Below are 25935 nucleotides of genomic sequence, written 5' to 3'. Positions count from 1 at the left end.
GTTCGCTTACTTCAGCAAAATATCTATATCCTGTTAATCTACTCCAAGACTAACAATATTCCTAACCCTGGCTCCCTGATAGGAAAAGTATTCCCAATCTATGGCTTTGAGCATCCTTTGTCCTTCTCCACACTGTTATACAGTATATCCCATTTCTCTATGTGGAATATAACATAGGGTGAGATTCCCGATGAAAGTCTGTCTCCACCATCCTTATTATCACACAATATACAAAGAGCTGAACTCTAGTGTAAAAGGAAGGCTATAAATCTAACGCCTTCTCTGTGGGGGCACCTGCCCTTTGGAATCAACTCCCCTTGGAGCTCCGGATGGCTCCAGATCTCCGTTCCTTTCGTTGCAACCTTAAAACATGGCTTTTTCAACAGGCCGACCTGGACTGATGGAAGGGAGGTTTTCTTAATTTTGTTTTATTGTGTTTTTAATTGGACTATTTCTGGGATAATTTGATTTAATACCTTTTAATGTTTGTATTTTGTGTTTTTATCGTTGTTAGCCGCCCTGAGTCCTTTGGGAGATAGGGCGGCATACAAATCCCATAAATAAATAAATACATAAATAAATAAATGTCATGGAAGAGTGATTTATACATAAACATACTCCCTGTATACATAACACTCAAAGTTTATTATATTTGGCTTCATAACTTTCTATCAATATTATTCTCCAAATAAAATTTTCATAGGGAACCATTTCATAAATTGTGTGCTATAAGGACACTGTTACTGGCTATTTTATCCAGCAATTAATTTTAAACTATAAATGAATAAATCAGTATATACAGGCATACATATAGGCATACTTGGTTTATATAAACCCAGTCATATTAATTCCCATCATATGGCTTCGAAATCTAGAAAATTTCCCTAACGTGTGAGATGTGTTTATAATGCAAAGTGGAATTTTCTCAAACAAATAATTCAAAGAAAGAACTCAAAGTATTTTACAAATATAAATAATCGAACTATAAGACTGTCCCCCAAATAAAAGCTCTTCTTTTTAGTCAAACACAACCAAGGAAATTGATTTTTTTTTGTACAATGGACATTTATAACAAATATTTTAGGGAGAAAAATAATAACATTATTCTTAAGAAAATCAGTACTGCTAAAAAAAAAAATCAGTAATTCGTGCCAAAATGACTATTAACTTTCGAGGTGCTCAAATAAATGACTAGATTAACTATAAGGTATTCATTTGTTTCTTCCATCCATATTAGTTCCATGTACACTTTTCCAGTTGAATCCTTATAATTCATACAATAACAAGGTCCCAGAAACTGATAAAGAGTAGATGTTTTGATTGATAATTTCATGTCTACTGGAACACTAATACACCAAAATGGTTTTTGTGAATCATCCAGAAGAGTCAGATCCATAATGAAACAACTCTATAATACAGCAGAAAAGGAAAGAAAATCAGTGTTTGTGTCTGTTATTTCCATTCCAATGAAGAATGTAAAATCCTTTCCATAAAATACATCTTTAGCAGGTGTAGAAAATAATAAAATATATCATACTGGCTTTAAAAATCTTTCGTAACAAAATTACCAGAGAATAGGACAGATATATTTTTGCTTTATAATTATAATTCTTGGTTATACAGGACAGTCAAAATGTAAAAGTCTTATATTCTAGATTAATAAGAAGTAACAATTTTTAACAGGTATCTATTACATTAACATCCCTCCCCCAAAATACCATAAAATTTGTTTGCATAATCCATTTGAAATATATTCTATATCAGAAACACTGCATTCAAAATAACTTTATGTGGAGATAGTTGGTTTTTTAGGGTTATTTTGTAGACCTAAAACTTTTATATAGTGTGTGCTGCATTTATCTATTTACAATAAAGGACTAATACTGTTTTATACAGCACACTAGCAACATAAAAACTTATTTTATAAGCAAAATCAACTATTCAGTTATTTAAAATTACCTTAATAATGCCTTCAAATGCATCTGTCCTCCAAGACAATCCAATGTTTCCATCAAGAGGAAGATGTTGAGCTTCCTTTTTGTAACTGATTACTGAAAGCCTGAGATATCTATTTCTAATATATTCTGAAAGTAAATTAAAACATAATTATATCATGTCATGGCCAATAATGGTATGTTGAAAGAATATGTTAATTCTTTAAGTCTTGTCTCAGTAAGATTTATGCTACCTATAAATGAATGAGGAATATTTCCTAGGTTACAGTCATGGTCCATTGGAACATGGAATAAATAGAGATTACAATACTATCAAAGGCAGTAACACTTTCATTACTTTAATTTTTTATGCCTTAATGACTAGCACTATAAAGTTCCACCATATTCTGTTATATGACATAGCATTCTTAGGCTACTTTGGCTACCAAACTGATTTTTTAAAATACCATTTCATTTTAATTGCAGTATTCTCAATTTTGTACTACCTGTCTTTTGTGACATCTACAGAACAGTGAGCAAATGTTTTTGGAGAACAAATTTTACAAGAAATTCCATTAATCAAGCCCAGGTTGTAACCAAAAATACCTTTTGTTTGACTTTTAGCAGAGGGAGCATCTTATGGATGAGAAATTAAATAGACAAATATAAATGGCTAAATTATCGTTGAGATGTTTGAATTTTGATAAGAGGAATACATAATGAAATCAAGAACTGAAGCAGAATATAATTGCTAACAGTTTTCTTATTTACAGTTATTAGAACTGTAGGTGAAGTTTATGGTTTTGAACCTAAGACGGATTTTGAAACAGAATTGTGTACAAATGAAGAGTGCATAATTGTTAAAATGTGTAAACTTATCTAAATTTAAAACAGAAGAACAAGTAAAAAAAACGTATAACAAAGAGGGCTAAAAGTTTTGGTTATAATATACAGATCGAATAGGGAAAAATGTGTGGCTGAAACAACTGTAATTTGCACTGTTATAATCTTAAAGAGAATTTTTATAAAATGATGTATCATTGGTATATGTAACCAAAGAAATTGTCTAGAATACACTTTGATTTTTTCTTGGAAATATGAACAAGAAGGGACATTTTATCGTATTTATAGACATGAAAAAGCTAGAAAATTTTGGATTCAAACACATACACTGATTCAGTGAATTTTAAAGATTAATATACAATTGAGACCGGGGTTTTTAACCAGGCTCTGCATTTTTTGAACATGAGAACTGCAGTGAGATTACTGTATGCAGAAAATGGAAAGATTCAGAACTACCCACAGTGGAGGAATGGTTGGTAAAGATGGAACTTGATGAAAAGGTCAGATTGATTCTTTGATTAGAGAAAATATACTATTCTACATTTATTGCTGACTGGAAAACCCTTATGGATTTTTTTGCATAATAGACAAAAATGAATTTATGATTTATGGTTTTATTAAACAAATTATAGAACAAATAAAATCATGTTGTAACTTCAGTCAGAGATTAATTTATAATTTTACTTAAAATTGCTCTAAACAAGATCTAAAGCCACTTTGTATATTTTACTTTCTTTTCTACTTATGTTACTTTTCCTTTCTTGCATTTTAACTTTGATTTTTCTTTTTATTCTTCTTATTTTATATTAGTTTGTATCAGTTTTTATCTAACCTTTTAAATATATATAAAAGAAATGCCATTAATCAACTTCAGTGTGAATAGTAAATGTAAAGGTTCCCCCACACATGCGTGCTAGTCGTTTCCGACTCTAGGGGCCGGTGCTTATCTCCATTTCAAAGCCGAAGAGCCAGCACTTGTCTGAGGACGTCTCCGTGGTCATGTGGCCGGCATGACTAGATGCCAAAGGCACACGGAACGCTGTTACCTTCCCACTGTAGTGGTCCCTATTTTTCTACTTGCATTTTTACGTGTTTTCGAACTGCTAGGTTGGGAGAAGCTGGGACAAGTAACAGGCGCTCACTCTGTTATGTGGCACTCGGGATTTGACCCACCAAACTGCCGACCTTCTGATCGACAAGCTCAGCATCCTAACCCACTGAGCCATGGCGGCCCTTATTCAGTGTGAATACATATTCTTTTTTTGTGCTCCTCTACTGTAGCTACTCAAAACTTTAAGTGTCTTTGGTGGGCAACTACACAGAAGGCTTTTAGAAGTCAAACTGAATGATGATAATAATCTTCATTCAAAAATATGTTTTCATAAATATTCCTAAAGATTAGGGCTTGTACTATCATAGCTTGCAATAACAGAAATTATAAAATTCTTCAAAATTAGCACTAATTTTTGTTTTAAAAAATTGTATTTTCCTGTTTCTCATTTTCTTACATGCCATGTCTTTCAAGATTGTAAGCTTCAACTCAGGAAAAAAAATTATGTAAGCCCCCCAGGTAAACTTTTAGACTGGAGACTAAAATTAAATAAACATACTTTCCTTTTTTGGTCCACTGTAGATATTTAACTGTGCTCTATACTGAAGTGGAAAAATCTACTAAGGAACATTTGTTTTTTTAAAAAAATACTGTACCTAATGAGACTTATTGAGATTTCATGCTTATTCCTTTGAAAATTATAGTTTAAAAGCACTGCCCCCACAGATAAACATTAGCAAATTTGCAGTCCAAATAGTACCTTTTTTACAAAACAAACTGCGAAATGTGTTACACAGATAATTATTTCCTCTACTCTGTAAGTCAATATGCAACTGATAGCCATGCAGGCCATATTCAGGGTCAATATCATCTGGGATAGCCTTAATAGGGGCTCCATAATGTCTCCTGGGGAAAAAAATGAGAAAATTGCATGTATAGGGTATATAATGACTACATAAAATGTTATATTATGAACTGCACCTGGGGAGAGGTTTTCAGTCCAATTTCAGCTCTCAGTTATTTTAATTTATATTGGATTATCATCTGAGTAGTCTTTAGCAATTAAACTATTAAATATATAAAAATGAATCTCTTTGGGGGATTTTTAATATGTTTAACTGAAATTGTAAATGTCTTATTCTGTTTATACAATCTTATCTCATATGGTTGCATAAGCAGCTTATATAAACTCTTTATAAAATAAGATTTTTGTGTTTCTTATTGACAATTTTATGTGGCAGGTACTCGTTTGAGTCCTAAAGTCTCAGAGCACTTTAGTTTCTTCATTTTCTATTACTTTGTCTATTTTATGGTTCCACCAGATCTTTCTTTCAGGCAAATGGTATTTCTTGCAGATATTCCAGTCCTTGTTGCTATTTTATCATGCTGTTGCTTATAGTCAGTCTGTGTAATCTTCTTGAAGCAGCTAACTAGGTGATCCACTGTTTCTTCAGCTTCTTTGCAGAAGCAACATTTGCTATCCTCTCAATTCTGGCTTTGTATGCATTTGTTCTCAATGTTTGATCTAGTGCAGCCAGAATTAGACCCCTCTGTCTCTTTCTTCAACTTTCCTGCTCTTAGGCATTGTCAGGTCATCTTGTTTATTTGCTTTGCCTGGTAGTTTTTTTTAATATACCATATTTTTCGGACCATAAGACACACTTTTTCCCTCCCAAAAGTGGGTGGAAAAACGAGGTGCGTCTTATGGTCCAAAGGTAAGCGAAAACACTTGTCTCCCATTCAGTCAACGCAGTCCATCAGCTCCATTGGAGAGACGTGATTGAATGAAGACGTGGAATTCTCTGCCTTGCCCCTGTGATTGGTCGGCAGGGAAGGAAATACGGACGTGCCTGCCATGCCTTCTGACTGCCTCCCCCTCCCTGCATGCGCACATTTTCTTTCTTTTACCTCGCTGCTAAAGAAATAGTTTTTGCTAAACTAAACCTCATAGGCGACTTGCCCCAGCAAAGCCGTGAGGAGTTGTCCCTGCAGGTTTCTCTGCAAAGTTTATTGGAAGTGATTTCCCATTTGCAAGATAATACTGCTAATTGTTTGAAATTGCTTCGGCATCTTAGAAAACCTATTCAGGGAAAAGAAACTACCGGTACCTTTCTTTCTTTCTTTCCTTCTTTCTTTCTTTCTTTCTTTCTCTTTCTTTCTTTCTTTCTCTCTTTCTTCCTCCCTCCCTCCTTTCTTTCTTCCTTCCTTCTCTCTTCCTTCCTTCTCCCTTCCTTCCTTCTTTCTGTCTCTCTCTCTCTCTCTCTTCCATGCTGCCTCCATCCTCCCTTTCTTTCTTCCTTCCTTATTTTTCTTTCTTCCTTCTTTCTCTCTCTCTCCTCTTTCTTTCTTTCTTTCTTTCTTTCTTTCTTTCTTTCTTATCTCTCTCTTTCTTTCTTCCTTCCTCCCTCCCTCCCTCCTTCCTTCCTTCCTTCTCTCTCTCTCTCCCCTCCTTCCTTCCTAGTATACCGGTACTATTTGGTTCAGAATATTTTTTTTTCTTGTTTTCCTGCTCTAAAAACTGGGTGTGTCTTATGGTCAGGTGCGTCTTATGGTCCGAAAAATACGGTACTTGCCATGTAATATTTTGTCTTGCCATGTCTCTTCTGGTCTTTCATGTAAGCCAATTTCACCTCTCCAGTACTCAGTAAGCCTTCCTGTTGTATTAGTGTCCGTGCATCTTCTTTACTGTCCTTCAGATACTCTTTCAATGCTCTTTTTTCCTTCTTCAGCTATCTGCTATATTTAGAACATTTCTATTTCCCTAGTAGAGCCTGTCCACACTGCTGTGTGGATGAAGGGCATGATTCATTGTCATTTTTTTTCCTGGTCTTACTGTACAGGGCTTTTAGTTCTGCTTGAGCCTAGCCACTATTCTAGCGGCGTATCTAATGACTGGAATTGCCCAGATGCTAATTGCCTCAATGGTATTTTCTCTATTGAGTTTAACTTTTCTTCCCTTTCATGATGGATTCACTTCTAATCTTAATTTCAGTGTGCTTGGTGAAGTCAGCTTAAAGGATGCCCAGGTATTTGTAGTGATTGTGTTCGTCCCAACTCTTCATGTTCAAATTATCCATGTAAAGGGGGTGAAATAGCCTGGAAGCTGTTTTTGATGTTTGATATCTATGGCCTGACTTATTGAGTATTGTTGACAGAAGTACAATGACAGTACAATGACAAACAGTAGCAGTGATAGTGAGACTCTGAAAGATTGCTTCCTTGATATTAACTGCATCTTTGTTAAAACAACTAAAATCAGTACTTACACTGTAGCAGAACCAAAAGTGCTTCTTTCAATGAGCTGGTGGTAATGAAGACTTGCCATAACAAAAGCAATCTCACCTTTCTATGAAATAATTACAAATAGCATATATTTCAGGATTAAAGTCTTTGCCTTTCTGAAAGGTCTTTGACAAGCAAAATCCATTTAAGACAACAACATAAAGGCATCTTTTTGTTCTTGTGTGATCACAATCCATTTCTGAAGTTTTTAAATTATACGATTACAGTATTAAAGTAAGAGTTTGCAGAGGCTACCTCATTTTGTTTAATGATCAGAAACAAAGTTCCAAAAATACGGTAAGCCATCCTAGTTCCAAGTTATCCCGTAGATAATCAATCACACTTGAACCTGGAGTGTACAGAGATTTGGAAAAGTGAGACTTTGTTGCTCAGAATTTCCATAAGGATTCAATGAAATTTTCAGCAATACAGTTTACAGTAACTGTTTCATCAGTTGAAACAGGTGGAAGGACTTTTGAGCTATTCACCTATATAAATTATTTAAGTTGTTGTCTGGAACTGGAAGTGCAACTTTTTCCAGGAATTACCTATTCCACATTTTAGTCAGGGATGATAATTCCTCTTCCTGAATGCAGTAGAGCCAAATATCATGGTTGAGGTAGGAATGAATGTACTAACTAAACATTTCCATTAAATAAATCAGTTAGCTCATAGAGCTGAGAGACTATTCGACAAGATTGGACAAGATAATGGCATGGAGAATTTGCTTAACTAAAGATATTCCTTACACTGATATAAAATCTTACTAGAAATCCAAGATTTTGAGAGGGACTAGCTCATTCATCACTAAATCAAATATTACCCCTCCTGACTGCATTTTATATAAAATGCCAAATTTTTATTTTTGGTGGAGCAATCACAGAAATACAAGCAAATCAAAGCTGAAAACTAACAGATAAGAGTCAGAGCTTTGTGGATGCCTACATCTGAAATATAACATATATGATTTTGAACTAATGAAAAATATTTTCTAAAATCACCTCAAAACGTGGGTTTTGCCTGAATCTGAAAAGAAAAAGCCTATGAAGGAGAAACAGAAACCATTTTAAGTCATTAATCACTACCCATAAAGAAAAATCAGAATGATAAATGCCAGTTTGTGTGGTAATTTCCTACCTCTCTTTTAATTTAAATCTCACTAAACAATAGGAAGTTGTGTTCATTATTCTATAACTGCAAAGCAACAACAAGAGAGATGAGCAACTTTATGTATTTTAAATATAAACAATAATTTAAGATTGCCTCTGTATTGCAGTGTTGCTCCCGGACCAAAAATATAGACGTGTCCATATATAATGTTACATTTATCAGTATATTATCAATTACTCAGATAATTTAATACAACATACTCTATTTCATCACATTTCTACTCCCATTACAGTTCAGTTATTATTTTCCTCTGCTCCATTCCTCACATATCTTAACTTGGCTAGAATTAGTAAATTACTTATAAAGGAAACAGCTAGTAGATCAGTATCTCCTATGAAAATGCACTTCTATGTGTTCTGATACAGAAATTGAACCATTTTCATATGTACAGCAATAATGCCTTCAAAGCAACAAATAGAAGACAAAACTCATAACCCCAATTATTAAATGTTAATTGTTCCGCTGAGCAGTACATTGTTTTCTCTTAGGGCTTAGGCTATCAAATTTTCAATGTTTTCTATATTTTTAATAAAAGCTAGACTTGGTACAAATCATCTTGTGTCTTCCTAATTGTAGTAACTATTATGACTTTTACTTTCCAAGTTTATTTTATATCATTGTTTTATATTTGACATGATGTAATATTGGCCTTGGACCACAAATGAAAAAATCTTTTTAGCTGAAAAAGTATCAGAAGTCTGTTTTGCATTTATTCTGATTTGTAGAAGAATTTCATCCCTATTCATAAGAGGCTGAAAAATAAAAGAAACATAGAAGCAGGAATATTCAATCAATCAATAATTATCTCCAGAATAGAAGTTTACTCAGATGTAAACTAGTGTTTGTAGATAACTTCCATAAGTTCTCAGGATTCTAATCAATCCATAGTAATCTCAATGTTTATTTTACATAATTTCTATCCCATACCAATTACAGCACAGCCGCATTAAACACCAGAAAACACAAACCCAATAAATGTATGGCAATAGCACCCCTGAAAGTTATGTCCAAAGACCCATCAAATGAGGACTGATTTTACTTTCTAAAAGTTAACAGAAATTGTATTACCATTTGTGGCAAGACACAGAGAAGGTACATGTCCAGATCCTTACCCCTTTAGCTTCATTGGAGGAGACATACACAACATGGCTCCCTTACTTAAACTAGTCAAGAAATGTATATAAACTCTTTCAAGGAATAAAGAATTAAATCATTAATAATTAGCAAAATTAAATAATTAGGCTTATGATAGTTTTAAAAAATAGAACTCAGCAAATATTAGCACAAACAGTTCTGATGTACATTATTAGCTACATTAACATACCAATTTTGATTACTGTGCATAAGCAATAAAAATAAATATCTCCAAAAAAAAGTTGTATATTAAAAAAAACAATCTTACCTTCCAAAGTCCCAGCATGAACCCTTGGTCAAAATGGTAGAGTTCAACAAGTGGATCACAACCAATCATTTTTGCATTTTCAGTCAAGTTAGCCAACTTGTATTCAGAAACTAAAGACCGTTGCCATGGGCTTCAGGGATATTGAATTAGTTAAACACAAATGTCCACTGTCAGTGATTGAACTTCAAAAAAATTTCAACTTTTCAATGTGCAATTACTAGCAATAACGTAAACTAAAAGCAGTTGCAAGTCCGTTGTTTTTCTATCAGATTATAAGACCAGCACTATATATTTATTTATTTACATTCCACTTTCATACCATTCAAGGTGACATACATAGCATTCTTTTTCTAACACAACCATCTTAGGTGATATGTTGGGCTGAGAGAGAGCAATTGCTCCATAATCAGCCTGAGACCTTCTAAGGCTGAGGATACACTGGAACTATTCTCCTCACTGTTAATCCAACCAACCCCTTCTCCAATCCCCCTCTCCCAAATATCTTTTTATCATGGGACTATTATGGAAGGGAAATCAACTTTCTTGTAATTTAAGGTGTCTTTCACATCTATATAAATATTTTCAATAGTAAGACAAGAAACATACAGAATCAATAGAAGACAATATTTGTAGCTCAGGGTTGAACTATGGAGTCTTTGGTGCTGAGTTTGTTTTCTTTAATTGTTTAATTGTTTCATTACCCAACTAGGTAACTTCATCAGGGCCAGAAGACTTTCTAGTGTTGATGATATTACAGCTAATGAAAAGTCTTCCAAAAAATAACGAAGCTCAGAGAGCACAAAGAAACAGACAAACATAAAGAAATTGATCATTAATAATACTGTTATGTTTTAGACTATTTAGGAACACCTAAAGCACTTGTATAAGAGTCACCACCAGGAGGCGCTGAACTGTAACTGTTTTGGCGGGAAGCAGTTTCAGCGGGAAACAGACGTTCAATCCGATTGGTTGGCTGTGTACCTGGCCAGGTACTGGCCAGCTATATAAAGAGTGCAGGTAGCCCCTATTCCCCAGTACAGTCACTTCCACCTAATAAAGAGCTGTTATGCTGTACTCATCAGACTGGCATCCTTCCTACTCTCCAGAACCCACAACACAACAATGGCGACGAGGATGGGATCCTGCTTTGCTTTAAAGAGCTGAATTCACGAGGGGACAGCTTCTTTCCCCCCCTTCTACGGCCAGCTAGTCACCACGCTAGCTGCCTCACATACTCAGAACTAACCGTCTGAGTCGGTGGAGCAGGATCCAAGAACAAGAGGAAGAAGATGCCAAAGGTCGGCCAGCCCAGAGAATTCAACATCCGCCATCCCGAATGGTGGCCATCACACCTGGGGCAAGTTGAGAACTATCTCCGGGCGAACCAAATCGCTGAGGACGGTCTAAAAGCGGCAACCTTGCTTTGCATAAGCGGGCCTACCACATTCAATTTGGCCGAAAGCCTATTCGCACCGACACCGATCGAAACCGTCTCATACAGAGACATCACGCAAAAGCTGAACGGGCATTTCACACCCTGAAAGTCCAAGCTGACCTGGCGGTTCCGTTTTGACCAGAGGGTACAACAGCCAGGCGAATCTGTGTTGGAGTTCATCACGGCCTTGCGACAGGCCGCCCGCCTCTGCAAGTTTTCCAACCTGGACGAGAGACTACGGGACAGTGTGTGCAGCCTAAGAGACAAGCGACTGCAACAGAGGCTTTTCACAATGCCAGATATAACTCTCCAAGACACTCAAGATGAGATCTTGGCTGACGAGGCGGCCGGAGGCGGTACAGACTCCCCTGCCCAGCAGCCCAGAGGAAGCAATACACTATGAAGGCGCTACGTACGGTGAGCACACAGACGAGGAAGAAACCAACATCGACCAGATCCAGCGAAAAATGGAACAACGGGATCGACAATGTGAGCACAGGGAGAGCCAGCAGAAGGCAGCTCCCTCCCTGAAATACAGAGGCTGCAGAGGCAACCATGCGTGTGTGAGCTGCAAGTTCCGATCGGCCACGTGTCGGGCCTGCGGAAAATTGGGCCACATCGCAGTGGTCTGCCGTAGCTGTTTCCGAGAAGGCCTACCCAAGCGACAGTCAGAAAACTCATCGTGGAAAAGTACCGGGGCCCAGAGCTCGACAAGCATGGAGTTTTTTGAAAGCCGGAGGGCCATCTGCTGAACCGGGGCCTGCCGGCCGCTTAAACCCAAACTAAAATTGGAATTCCATTTACAAGGCATTCCTTGTAAAATGGAGCTAGACTCCGGCTCTGCAGTCTCGATTATTTCCGACGAGACATTTAAACTTGTTTGCGGCCGGAGCAAGCAGTGGGTTAAATTGAGGCCCTCCAGTATCATGTTAACCGATTTCCAAAATGCTCCAGTAAAAGTTAAGGGGGAGGCCACCCTTTCCGTGCAGTTTAAGAGGTTTCAGGGGCACTTGGATGTTATCGTAGTCGAAGGCCGTAGAACCAGTTTAGTCGGGTTGGACTGGTTTGAGGCACTGGGCACTGTGATATCTGGCATCCACAGAATGCAGGGAAACAACATCGAATCTGTCTGCAAAGAGTTTGCAGACGTATTCGATAGTAAGCTGGGAAGGTACACAGGGCCCCATTTCATTTAAATTAAACCCGTGTCTTACCCATTAGAATTAAACCCAGGAGAGTCCCCTTCGCACTCAAACACAAAATAGAAAAAGAGCTAGACAAACTAGTAGAACAGGGGGTCCTGCAGCCGGCAAACAGGGGAGAGTGGGATACCCCGATAGTCACCCCCCTCAAAGTTAACGGGGAGATCCGTATCTGCGCAGATTATAAATGCACCCTAAATAAGGCCCTAAACCAGCACACTTACCCAGTCCCAACAGTCAGCCACGTTCTCGCTTCCCTCCAAGGCGGCGCCCTCTTTGCTAAACTGGACCTCGCGCAGGCATACCAGCAGCTGCCAGTCACCATGGAGACAGTAGCAGCACAAACAATTGTAACTCATAAGGGAGCCTTCAGTTAACCGCCTGCAGTTTGGCGTAAGTGTAGCACCAGGAATTTTTCAGGAGGTAATGGAGCCAACACTTAAGGTGTATGCCCTTGTTTTGACGATATCCTCATTGCAGGAGAAACAGAGGAAGTGTTAGCAGACAGACTTAAGGCAGTTTTAAAGAGGCTTCGCTCTGCAGATCTCAAGCTAAAAAGAGACAAATGCAGCACAGGGGTTGCATCCACAGAATTTTTGGGGTTCAGAATCAATGCAAGGGGGATTCACCCCGCAGAATCAAAAGTGAAGGCAATTAAGATGACCCCCGCTCCCAGAAACAAGGCTGAACTGCAAGCCTTTCTGAGATTATTAAACTTTTACCACTCCTTCCTACCCCACAAAGCAGCCATAGCTGAACCCCTGCATAGGCTCCTGGATAAAAAAGCTGCATGGAAATGGACCAATGTCCATGACAAAAGCTTCCAGGACCTAAAGGCTCTACTGTCCAACAAGTCCACAGTCACCCATTTCATTGAAATGAAGCCTATCTGCATTGCTTGCGATGCTTCACCATATGGAGTGGGAGCAGTGCTAAGCCATCTGGAGGAAAATGGTACACAGGTTCCCATAGCCTACTACTCTAGAACCTTGTCAGGGGCAGAGAGGAACTATGCACAGAGACAAGGAAGCCCTGGCAATAGTGGCTGGGGTCAAAAAATTCCATGACTATCTGTATGGTAGGGAATTCACAGTGTTTACGGACCACAAGCCTCTATTAGGCTTATTCACCACTGACAAACAAATCCCACAAATACAAACCCCAAGGATGCTCAGATGGTCCATATTCTTATCGGCTTACAATTTTAAACTGATTCATAAGCCAGGGAAAGAAATGGGCCATGCAGATGGGTTAAGTAGGCTACCCCTAGCAAACATAGAACCAGATCCGGTGCCCGCTGCACAGATACTGGCAATCCAAGAGCTACCGGAATGCCCTCTCCATACAAGGGACATTGCAGTTGAGACAGCCTCAGACAAAATCCTGAGCAGAATTCAGTCTTGGGTATTCACAGGGTGGCAGGATAAATGTCCAGGCCCGGAATTCCAAGCGTATTTTTTAAGGAGGCATGAATTATCCGCACATAAAGGATGCCTGTTGTGGGGTAGTAGGGTTATTATACCATCAACACTGAGAGAGAGAGTTCTACAGTCTCTACATGAAGGGCACCCAGGCATAGTTCGCATGAAGGCTCTAGCAAGGAGCTATTTTTGGTGGCCAGGGTTAGATAAGGCAGTGGAAGAGCAGGTACATGGATGCTACACTTGTCAAAGGTCCAGACCTGAGATGCCCCAAGTGCCTGTCCACAAATGGGAGGCAACACATACACCCTGGTCCAGGGTCCGTATAGACTATGCTGGTCCATTGCAAGGACAGCTTTTCCTAATAGTAGTAGATAGCCACTCAAAATGGCTGGAGGTAGTGCCAGTCCCAAATATGACCACGGCCAGAACAATCCAAGTGCTCAGGAGACTTTTTGCCACACATGGTCTGCCTGACATTGTGGTATCAGATAATGGGGCTCAATTTACCGCTGCTGAATTTCAGGCCATTATGAGAGCAAACTTCATTAGACACGCCCTTCCACCCGTCGACTAATGGACAAGCAGAAAGGATGGTGAAAACAACCAAAGAAGCACTCAGGCGCATTATCGTTGGTGACTGGCACCACAGGTTGGCGGAATTCCTATTGTCTCAACACTCCACACCATGTACAGCCACGGGGAAGAGTCCTGCGGAGCTCCGTTGGAGCAGATGCCTCATCACCAAACTGGACAGGCTTCACCCCGACCGAGTGGCTTCTGAGGCAGCGCAACCCAAAAACCCAAGAGAACTACACCCGGGTGACTTGGTTTGCGCCAGGAACTACGGTCCGGGACACTTGTGGATTTTGGGGGTGGTGGTTGACAAAACTGGGCCCTTATCTTACGTAGTAGGGGTGGAGAGGGGGTCGTCAGGTCAGACAGCACATAGACCAAGTAAGGAAAAGAGTTCCAGAACAGTCACCAAGCGACCACGGGGAGAATTACCCCTTATTGAGTTTTCAAGATGGCACACAAGCTAGCTCACATCCCCCCTACCAGCACCACCAACAAACAACCGCGTCTGAACCCGAGGAGGATCATGTTGACACAGAACTGCATCGGGAGAACCCCGATCAACCAGGACAGCAAACCTCCCAGGACCGTTGGGCTAACCCTGCCACAGGATCTGACTATGGGGTGGGTCTACCAGAAATGGTCAGCCAGAGCTTACCTGCTGACTCTCCAGTTCAGGAGAACTTGGATGTCCAGGATACGCCGAGTAAGGCGCCAGCCCACAAGGGGGAAGAAACTCTAAGACGTTCATCTTGCCCCCATAGGCCACCCACGTACCTCACTGACTATGTGAGCAAATAAGGGAAGCCGGATGCCTAGGTCCATTGGGAAGATTGGTTGTCATGAATGTAAGTTCGTTGTATATGTATATTGTTTCATCCTTAAGGGGGAAGGGGTGTTATGTATTAGACTTTTTAGTAACACCTAAAGCACTTGTATAAGAGTCACCACCAGGAGGCGTTGAACTTTAACTGTTTTGGCGGGAAGCAGTTTCGGCGGGAAACAGAGGTTCAATCCGATTGGTTGGCTGTGTACCTGGCCAGGTACTGGCCAGCTATATAAAGAGTGTAGGTAGCCCCTATTCCCCAGTATGGTCACTTCCACCTAATAAAGACCTGTTATGCTGTACTCATCAGACTAGCATCCTTCCTACTCTCCAGAACCCACAACACAACAAATACTTCCTTAGATACAGAAGGAATCATCATACTTCTGCCATATGAAGCTGCACATGCACATTATTTTGCTTGCTCTTTCTGCCCTAGTTAAAACTAATAATCATATTAAACAGTCTGCAATAGCATTCCACTGATTTCCAATCTGATCGCTACTTTTATTATTGTATTGTTCATAAATGGATCTACAGCATACTACAATAAATTAAAATTATACTCACAAAGATACAACTTAAAAAGTGATTTTTAAATTAACTTACCCATTACTATTATGCACTTTATCCTCACCCAGAAGTACTGGGGTCACTCCAAATAACTGCAAAGTTGACAAGGTATCTAAGGGAGGCCATTTATTATTATACCAATATACAGTAACAGTTGTTTCATTAAAAGAAATGTCAGCCTGATCCATTTCATGTTCCTTTTCATTGTGATCCTTTAATACGATTACCCATCTCAGTCCAGAGATTCTGTGATTGGAAAGGCAAAAGAAGTGCTGAAGGCTTTACGCCATCCCTTTAATAAGGAAATAGCTTATCCAAATGTTTAACAATTACCACACTGTGCTAGGAAATTCCAAGGACATGTTTTGGATTTTTTAAAAAAAATCGTTTCCCCACCAAGATAGTCTCTCTTCAACAAGATTTATATATATCTAACCAACAATATTATTCAACTTTATGATAGTGGCAAATATCTATAGCTCAGGTTTAGGATGAGGGTGAAGGTTTGTTCTGAGAGTTTGTGGATTCGTTTCCAAATGTTTCATTACCAGGCTAGGTAACATCTCCAGCGAAGTTTAGGGGCTGTCACTGTCAGTGTTGTTCTGTTTATAAGGGCTTCATGTGGTCAGTAGGTTTTGTGATAAAGTCAGGTGTGGGTGTGTCAAGTGATGGTCTTGTAATGGATCTTATCCAGAACCAAAGACAAGATACAGAAGGATGAAAAGTAACAATGTAATCTACAAAATCAACTATAACAATTGCAACCAATTCTACCTGGGACAAACATCACCTCAATTAAAAACCAGGACCCACAAACACGGGCTGGCAGTCAAACGCCATGATCCCAAATACTTAATCTCTGCCTACATCGACACCAAACAGCACCAGTTCAATTGGAGCAACACAAAAATCATCGGAAAACACTACCACACTACCACTACCACTACCACACTACCATTCTTGAGTTCATCAAAGCCTGGCACTCCACAAGCAATTCCATCAGAGACATTGACCTGCAATTAGCCTGCAAACCCCTCAGAATCCAAATCAACCGCACAGCAAACCAGAAACAGCACCAGCCCTCAACCAACCTACACAAGCCCACCCAACCAGCACTTTACCTCCCAATGACCCTCACCTGAGGTAACCCCCATCACAACCATCACAAAACTCTAATGACTCACACCTGACCCATTACAAAACCCTCACCTGACACACCCACATCTGACAAAATCTATTGACAAAACCCATATGAACAGAACAACATTAACACTGACATCCCTTACACCTCACTGAAGATGTCACCTAACCTGGTAACAAAATGTTCGGAAACCAACCCACAAGCTCGGAGAACGAACCTCCACCCTCATCAACTTTATGAATTTGTACTTCTTATCTTACAACTAAATATTAACCAGAAATAAAGAACTTCCATGTGTTCCCCCAATTAACAGAAATTTATAAGTGAAATAAATGTAATATTTTATTAAAATCTTATTTTATTAATACTGCTTACTTGATAGCTTCTTTGGTTTTAAGTGGAAGACCAGTGTAAGTGTTTATTGGCTTAAGAAGCTGAATTACACTGGATCTTTGAGCAGCTATTTTTTTCTTAAAGTACTCTCTTTTCCAGCACGTTGACTTGGAATCTTGCAATTCTGGAAAGCTCAGAGATGTGCTGTCTTTTTCCTGGACAGATTTAGTTCTCCATTTTTTTCTTTTAGGTAGAAAAGACTTAGAGTATATTTTGAACCAGACAATACTATTGAAAACACACATACAAATACAAATACTATGATAGTTATCAAAACCATGAGATAACAAAACTTAAAAATTAAGATATATTAAGAATATATTAAGTTTCTTAAACATTTACCACTATGCCGCTTTACAAATCCATGTTTTAATGAAACCAATGGCAATAATTTCACTAATAATAATGAGCCAGCACTATTACAAGTATAGCCAATTTCATAATTTCAACTCATTATGTAGCTTTAGTTAGTGCTGAAAAATTAAATAATTGCCAAAGAATGTTATATTACCTAATCAATTTTATCCTATCATCTTTTTCTAGCAAAAAATCAATATAGTAAGCCCTCTTTATGCTTTAAAAAGTAAATGTCATTTCATAACTACAAAAACTTGTCTTAGTGAAAATAAAATTATTGATCATCAAAAATTAGCATCAATAGTGCTTAATATAAATTATGTTTGTAAAAACATTATTAACATATATACAATAACTACAGAACTTCACATGCATATGTTGTTGTATTTACAGTATCATTTTTAATCAAAATGCTTCTCACTGCAGTGTCTGAGATAGAATATATAATTTAAGACATTATCCAATCAAATTGTCTCATATAAACATTTAGACAACTTGATTGGGTAATGTCTTGAGCTACATATTCTTCTTCACTGCTCTGTACTGAAACAGTGAAACCGTTTCTTTTTCGCTGATACAGATTTCAAAGATTTTAATAATTTACATTATACTGACTACTGTTATATAGTAGCCATGACTCATGCTATTCCTTACTTGTCATTGGACAGATGATAAAAACGTTTGTTCACACAGCCAATACACAGTAGAGATGCAATATCTAAGTAGGAGAATATTTTCAGAAGTATTTCTGATGGTATCCTGGAGAAAACAATGGGGTAATTTGAGCAAAAATTACAGCCAGCAATTGTGTTTTAAGGAATGCAATTTACAAATAAAACTAGAAATTCACATTACAACTTCTTTAAACCAAACTAAAAATCTGAAAAGTCACTAGGTCACCCACAAATGTAACCTGCAGAAAATAGTTCTTCAAAGCAGAAAACTTCTTATGCTCATTTGATATAAATTACAACATGTAATCTTGAATCATCCATCTAAAGGGCCTTTCAGCTACAGCAGATTGTACCAAAAAGACTTTGTACAAAGATTATTGAATGATATTTTAACAATTATTGTAAGAATAAATAAAAACAGTTGTTAGATCCTTGGAAAACACTGCATATGAGACCTCCTGACCAAATTTCACTATACATATATAATGCAAATATTCATATAATACTGCATTATATACAGTAAACAAGTACACTGAAGAAGTACACTTGTTTACTTCTAGCTAAACATCAAGATGCTTGCTTCAAATATTTCAAGCCAGAATCAAATATTTTATGCCACTAAAGAAGCGTAAAGCCATGAACAGAAAAATATTCTGCATTTTTATTTACCGGTATTTATTATGGGACTTATATGCCGCCCTATCTCCCAGAGGACTCAGGGCGGCTAACAACAATAAAAAACCAACAGTACAAAAGTTAAGAAAAAAATTAAATACCCCAAATATTAATTACACAGTTAAAAATTAAAACTTTTAGAAACCCATCATCAATCCAGGTCAGCCTGATGGAAGAGGAACGTCTTGAGGTCGCGGCGAAAGGACCGGAGGTCTGGGGCCATCCGAAGCTCAAGGGGGAGTTGATTCCAAAGGGCTGGCGCTCCCACAGAGAAGGCCCTCCCCCTGGGGGTCGCCAGCTGACATTGTCTGGCCGACGGCACCCTGAGGAGGCCCTCTCTGTGTGAGCGCACTGGGCGATGGGAAGTCGTCCCCGGCAGCAGACGGTCCTGCAGATATCCCGGGCCTAAGCCATGTAGGGCTTTAAAGGTAAGTACCAGCACCTTAAATCTCGCCCGGAAGACAACCGGTAGCCAATGCAGCTCACGCAGGAGGGGTGTAATATGGGAGTATCTGGATGCTCCCATCACTACCCACGCGGCCGCATTCTGCACCAGCTGGAGCCTCCGGGTGGTCTTCAAGGGCAGCCCCATGTAGAGAGCATTGCAGTAATCTATCCGAGAGGTAACGAGTGCATGAGTGACCGTACGTAGGGCATCTCGGTCCACATAGGAGCGCAACTGGCGCACCAGGCGAACCTGGGCGAATGCCCCCCTGGCCACGACTCCAATATGATCTTCAAAACTGAGTCGTGAATCCAGGAGGACGCCTAAATTGCGCGCCCTATCAACGGGAGGCAACACCTCTCCCCCCATAACCAAAGATGGAACCTCTTGGACAAGACGAGATGCCGGTATGTAAAGCCACTCAGTCTTGGCCGGGTTGAGCTGGAGCCTGTTCTTCCCCATCCAAATCCGTACCGCTTCCAGGCAACGGGACATCACATCGAGGGCATCACTGGCTTGGTTCGGGGTGGAGATAAAGAGCTGGGTATCATCGGCATATTTAATTTAATTTAATTTAATATTTGCATTTGTATACCGCCCTTTCCCTGAGGACTCAGGGCGGTTTACAGGGAATTAAAAATCAAAGCATAGATGTTGAACAGGAGAGGCGAGAGTACCGACCCCTGAGGCACCCCACAACTAAGGGGCCTAGGGGCTGACCTCTGCCCTCCTGTCAACACCGTCTGCGAACGGCCCGAGAGGTAGGAGAACCACCGTAAAACAGTGCCTCCCACTCCCAACCCCGCCAGATGTCGCAGCAAGATACCATGGTCGATGGTATCAAAAGCCGCTGAGAGATCTAAAAGGACCAGGACAGAGGAATAACCCCTGTCTCGGGCCCGCCACAGATCATCCACCAGTACGACCAATGCCATCTCCGTGCTGTACCCGGGCCTGAAACCCGATTGGTATGGATCCAGATACTCAGTTTCCTCCAGGACCAAAGGGAGCTGCCGTGCCACCACACTCTCAACAACCTTCGCAAGAAAGCGAAGGTTGGAGACAGGACGAAAGTTGTTTAGAATAGCTGGATCCAAGGCAGGTTTCTTGAGGAGGGGCCTCACCACCGCCTCCTTCAAGGCGGCAGGGAAGCACCCCTCACTCAAGGAAGCATTTATAGCTGCCAGGAGCCAGCCTCGTGTAACCTCCTGGGCCGCATAAACCAGCCAAGAGGGACACGGGTCCAACAAACACGTGGCGGCACTTAATTTCCCCATGATCCTGTCCACTTCATCCGGAGTCACAAGATCAAACTCTTCCCAAATATTATCGGCCAAACCCATCGTTTCCCCTTCGTCAGACACTGCCCAGTCGGAGTCCAAGCCAGCCCGAATCTGAGCGATTTTATCCACCAGATACTCACTAAACTCCTCGGCCCGTCCCTGCAAGGGGTCCTCTCCCGTCCCCTGATTTAAAATGGAACGGGTCACCCTAAACAGGGCAGCCGGGCGGTTATCTGCGGATGCAATGAGGGTGGCGAAGTAAGCACGCTTCGCCACCTCCATTGCCACAAGATAAGATCTAAAAAAGGATCTTAACTGTGTTCGGTCAGACTCAGACCGACTGGACCTCCAAATGCTCTCTAGGCCCCTTCTCCGGCGCTTCATCTCCCGCAGGTCCGCGGAGAACCAAGGAGCGAGCCGGGATCTGCGCCGGGTCAGAGGCCGCAAAGGCACAACACGGTCAAGAGCCTCGGAAGCCGCCCGTTGCCAGGCATCAACTAAGGTCTCGACCGGGCTGTGGGAAAGGGAGGAAGGAATCAGTCCAAGCGCCGTCTGGAACCTATCTGGGTCCATCAGGCGCCTGGGGCGGAACCACCTGGTCGGTTCCGCATCCCAGCAGCGGGGAGTGGCATGACGGAGGCCCAGCCATAGGAGATAATGGTCTGTCCATGAAAGGGGTTGAGATGTTGGATGTTGAGATGTTTTGAAATTATTCTGAAACATCACTGCAATTGTTCATATTGCTATATTATTATTTATATTACATCCTATTAATTACAAGTGATAATCTTCCTTTGGATTGAATCAGTATTGTTTATGGGACAAGCTATCAGTTTAAATCGGCTACAATCATTCAAATTTCATCAAAAATAGAATCTTCTACCTTGAAAAAAGGTAAAATATCCAAAGGAAGATTATCACTTGTAATTAATAGGATGTAATATAAATAATAATATAGCTAGTAGAATTGAAATATTCTTTTAGGACCATTATTTGATAGAAAATGGGAAATTATATCACACTTTTCATATAGCAATATGAACAATTGCAGTGATGTTTCAGAATAATTTCAAAATGCAGAATATTTTTCTGTTCATGGCTTTAGGCTTCTTTAGTGGCATAAAATATTTGATTCTGGCTTGAAATATTTGAAGCAAGAATCTTGATGATGTTTAGCCAGAAGTAAACAAGTGTACTTGTTTATATAATGCAGTATTATATGAATATTTGCATTATATATGTATAGTGAAATTTGGTCAATATATAAATTCAATCAGCATGGCTTAATGTTATGCACAACCAGACCATCAAGGTTATGATAATTATACCTTGGTTTACTTTTATGTAAGAATACAACCAATGAGATTTACATATCTGAGTGAATGTTTTTCAGTTACTGCTATAAAGTAAAATGCATCTTACCTGTCAAAATGTATTACGGATTTTGACATATTAGACTTCCCAAATTGCCAACAACTGCGTATCTCTTTCATTTTAGAAAGCTTCATTATTGATGAGTATTCTGACTCAGCACTAAAAAAACAAATACTTAATCTTAAAACTATTCCGTCTCAAGTACTGTATGAATACTTACTATGCTTTGAAAAAATATTGGTAGGCCACTGCACATTTGAAAGACCTAATTATTTTACAACAGGAACCCTCTTCCTTTACCAATAACCTAGTCAAGCTTTCCCTAGGAAATTATAAATGGTGGATAATTATTAATTTTACATGTTACATTGCTTTTAAAAGTGAATAAAGGAAAAACCAAGAGAATATAACAGTCCCTTATACAAAACAACATTGCTCATTTAAGCAACACAAAATACATAAAACTGGAGCCTCATTACGTTAAGCAACAATATATTTATTTATTAAATTTATATGCTACTCATTTCACTATTGAGCAATTCTGAGTAACAATATAATTTTGAATATAACTTAATTGAATTGAATGATTCACTGAATATACAGTAAATTCAATAACTGTAGTGGTATGGTATTAACAAAATGCCCACACAGAAAGCTGGATTCGCTTAGCCAGCCTGGTAATTTGCTTAATGCTGTAAAAATTGTTGTAAACATCTGATCCAACCTGACTTACAACAGTATTTAGCTATGGTTGAACTGCATAGAGGTAGTCCTTACAACAGTGGAGTGGTCCCAAGTTGAGGACTACTTGTATGCAGTTCAACCATAGCTAAAATAACCATGATTAATGAATAACCACATATGAATCTAATTGTGCCACGACCCAAATTCGGGTTTGTCTTAGCATAAACTTAACATTTAAGACATGAGCAATTTATTAAATCAGGATAAATTTCTTATTTACTACATGGTTAACTTTTTAATTTACATTTCAAACAGTGCTGATATCTGTTGACCCTTGTACAGTTGTCTACATTTTAATAATGATTTATAGTTTTAAAATGGCACAAGTTATTTAAACCTTATTCAAGAATTTATCCTTCATTTTCAAAAAATCAAATGTAAACCAGGTAAGAAATATAACCAAATGAACTAATTCGGCTCATTTTTTTTCCCCACCCCGGTTCTCTGCTCCCCACTAACCCATCTTTTTTTTTTTTAGTAATCATATTGATGTATTTTTCTTTTTGTTTTTCCTTGTTTATTTTATTGTTCTATTATTTTACTTGGTTTAAACTTCCTTCGTATTCCTTTGCTTTTTTATGGTTGTGAACCACCTAGAGTAGCCAGCCCTGTGGCAAATACATATAATAATAATAATAATAATAATAATAATAATAATAATAATAATAATAATAATAATAATAATAATAATAATAATAATAATAATAATAATAATAACAACTCCATCAGATATTTTCTTTCCTTAAAAGAACCAATAAAGGAAGAAAGCCATGAACGAAACCCGGCATCATAGCAATCTACCGGTTTAAAACTAGCCAGAAGCAGAAACTTCAGAGATGAAGGGCACCACCGGGGCGTCAAGAATTAAGGCGGGAATCCTTCGGTTCCCCCCACCGGCAGAGGCCGTGGAAGTCTCTTAACACGGGCCCAGGACACATGGGCAAGTTGGCGGCGAGGGGAAACCGGGACCGGGAGGCAACCGGAGCAGCTGCAGGCTGCTCTTCACCTCGGCCGCCGAAAGACGCGGCTTTGTCCGAGGAGACCCGCCATCCCTCGAAGCAAGCGAATTCGGGTTACCCGTCTCCCGCTGAAGAGCTGACCGCCAGGGAACTATCCCCGGCGGGGAGGATAAAGAGAGGCGACGGCGAGGGAACGCCAATTCCCCGCCGAGCTTCGGCCTCAATCGAAGAGCGCAGGAAGCCAACGCTGTGCTGCCTCAGAATCCAACCGCGTCCGGTTGCCATAGAGACGGGCCTCGGGGTGGTAGCTTTGGAAGCCTCAGGTCGAAAGCGCTCTTGGTTTCCGGGGGGTGGGGGGGGGGTTTGAGAGTCCCAAGCCCAAACTTTCTGTCAAACGCCCAGACGCGCTTTGTCTCCAGCCGCTCAGTTTTCCCGGCTTCCCTTTGGCCCTGTGGACAAGGGGCGGGGCGAGCAGGCCAAATGGGAAGGAGCGCACGTGATTTTCTTTATTAAATTTAGACGCTGCCTTGTCTCACTCTCCAGATTTTCCAGTTAATTCTGAGGGTTTGTGCCACTAAAGCCAGAGTGCTTCTGGTACGGGGGTAGGCAACCTCGGCTCTTTTATGACTCATGGACTTCAACTCCCAGAATTCCTGGCAGTCGGCTTGGCTGGCTCAGGAATTCTGGGAGTTGAAGTCCATGAGTCATAAAAGAGCCGAGGTTGCCTACCCCTGTTCTGGTAGAAGGGGTGGAAGAGCTGGTCCAGGGCGGGTGTGTGTGTGTGTGTGTGTGTGTGTGTGTGTAGAATCAGTGGATCATTCTTAATACTGTGGTATTCTGCTATGGCTCTCCCCAGCTATGGAACATACAATCTTATTGGTCTCCCACCCCCACTGCTGAGTTGAAAAGTTACATTCAATTCATCCTTGAACTGGCAGAAATTATACTATTATAAAATGTACTTCCTCAGTGCTGATGCCCATTTCTTGCCTCTTCTCAGTCGTTGACTTAACAGTAATGGGCAGCAAAGTCAAACAGATGTTATATATCTTGAGTTTGTCCTTGGTTGGAATAAGTGAAAAAGCATTACAGGTACTCCTTACGACCACAATTGAGACCAATTGTTGCTAGGTGAAAGACTTGTTAACAGAATTTTGCCCCATTTTACAACATTTAACAATTGTTAAGTGAATTACTGCAGTTAAATTAGTAACATGGTCATTAAGTGAATCGGGCTTCCCCATGGACTTTGCTTGTCAGAAGGTCACAAAGTGATCACATGACCCCAGGATACTACAACAGTCATAAATCTGAGTCAATTGCCAAGCGTGTGAATTTCATAACACGGGGATGTTGCAATGTTCTTAAGTGGGAGAAATAGTCATAAGTCACATTTTTCAGAACCATTGTAACTTTGAACGATCACTAAATGAAGTGTTATAAAGTCAAGGACTACCTATATTCTCACATTTCTTAACCTTAGCAACTTTAAGTTGTATGCACTTCAACTTCTAGAATTTTCCAGCCACCAATTCTAGGAGTTGAAGTCCATATTTCTTAAAAGTTACTGAGGTTAAGAAATGTTGCACTATGCTAATACTAATATAGTTAAGCAAGAGTTAAGCCTCTCTCATGGATAAGGTCGAGATGAAGATTGGATAACCATCTGTTCAGGATGATATAAGGGCTCCTGACGTGTTTGTTTGTGTGTGTGTGTGTGTGTGTGTGTGAATATTCACCACAACCTGTTGAGGCGTAAAGGTACCTATTTTGGGGACAAGTGCAGGTGACTATGTCATGTATCCCTTAAACAACTCTGCACACATTGGTACAGCTGCTCACATGACAGCTTTTTTCCAAACATCAAAGGCACTTTCAAGCAAAGGCTTCTTAGAATTATGGGAATTACATTTATATTTTTCTCCATATCTAAAAGGAATTAATATATAATTATGCTGCTAACTCTACAATATCATCATTTTCTGATCTTTTGATATGTCAAGCTCGCAAGAAATTCGAATGAAAAGTAGCTGACAATAAGATTATGTGTGAGGAAAAGCTATGTAAGAACCATTCAGGGATGTTATTTTCCCCAATTCATGAGTCCAGTAGAACTCACTCTCTCTCTCTCTCTCTCTCTCTCTCTCTCTCTCTCTCTCTCTCTCTCTCTCTCTC

The 25935-nt window shown here is 39.6% G+C and overlaps 1 protein-coding gene across 1 annotated transcript; it reads right to left on the bottom strand.

Moving 5' to 3' along the window:
- Positions 1-593: 593 nt before the first annotated feature.
- Positions 594-24045, bottom strand: FBXO15 (F-box protein 15; the record flags this gene model as incomplete). Its single annotated transcript, XM_081326113.1, has 10 exons — positions 594-1408; positions 1960-2084; positions 4589-4734; positions 7095-7174; positions 9683-9812; positions 15752-15961; positions 17232-17477; positions 18261-18365; positions 22106-22216; positions 23879-24045. 10 exons carry the CDS (start codon positions 24043-24045, stop codon positions 1139-1141), a joined length of 1590 nt encoding a protein of 529 aa, XP_081182239.1. The 3' UTR covers positions 594-1138.
- Positions 24046-25935: the final 1890 nt, after the last annotated feature.

This window comes from Vipera berus, assembly GCF_964194415.1.
Source record: "Vipera berus genome assembly, chromosome: 3".
NCBI classification, from domain to species: Eukaryota; Metazoa; Chordata; class Lepidosauria; order Squamata; family Viperidae; genus Vipera; species Vipera berus.
Note: the sequence above shows the minus strand (reverse complement) of the source record. Positions and strands in the feature narration are given on the sequence as shown.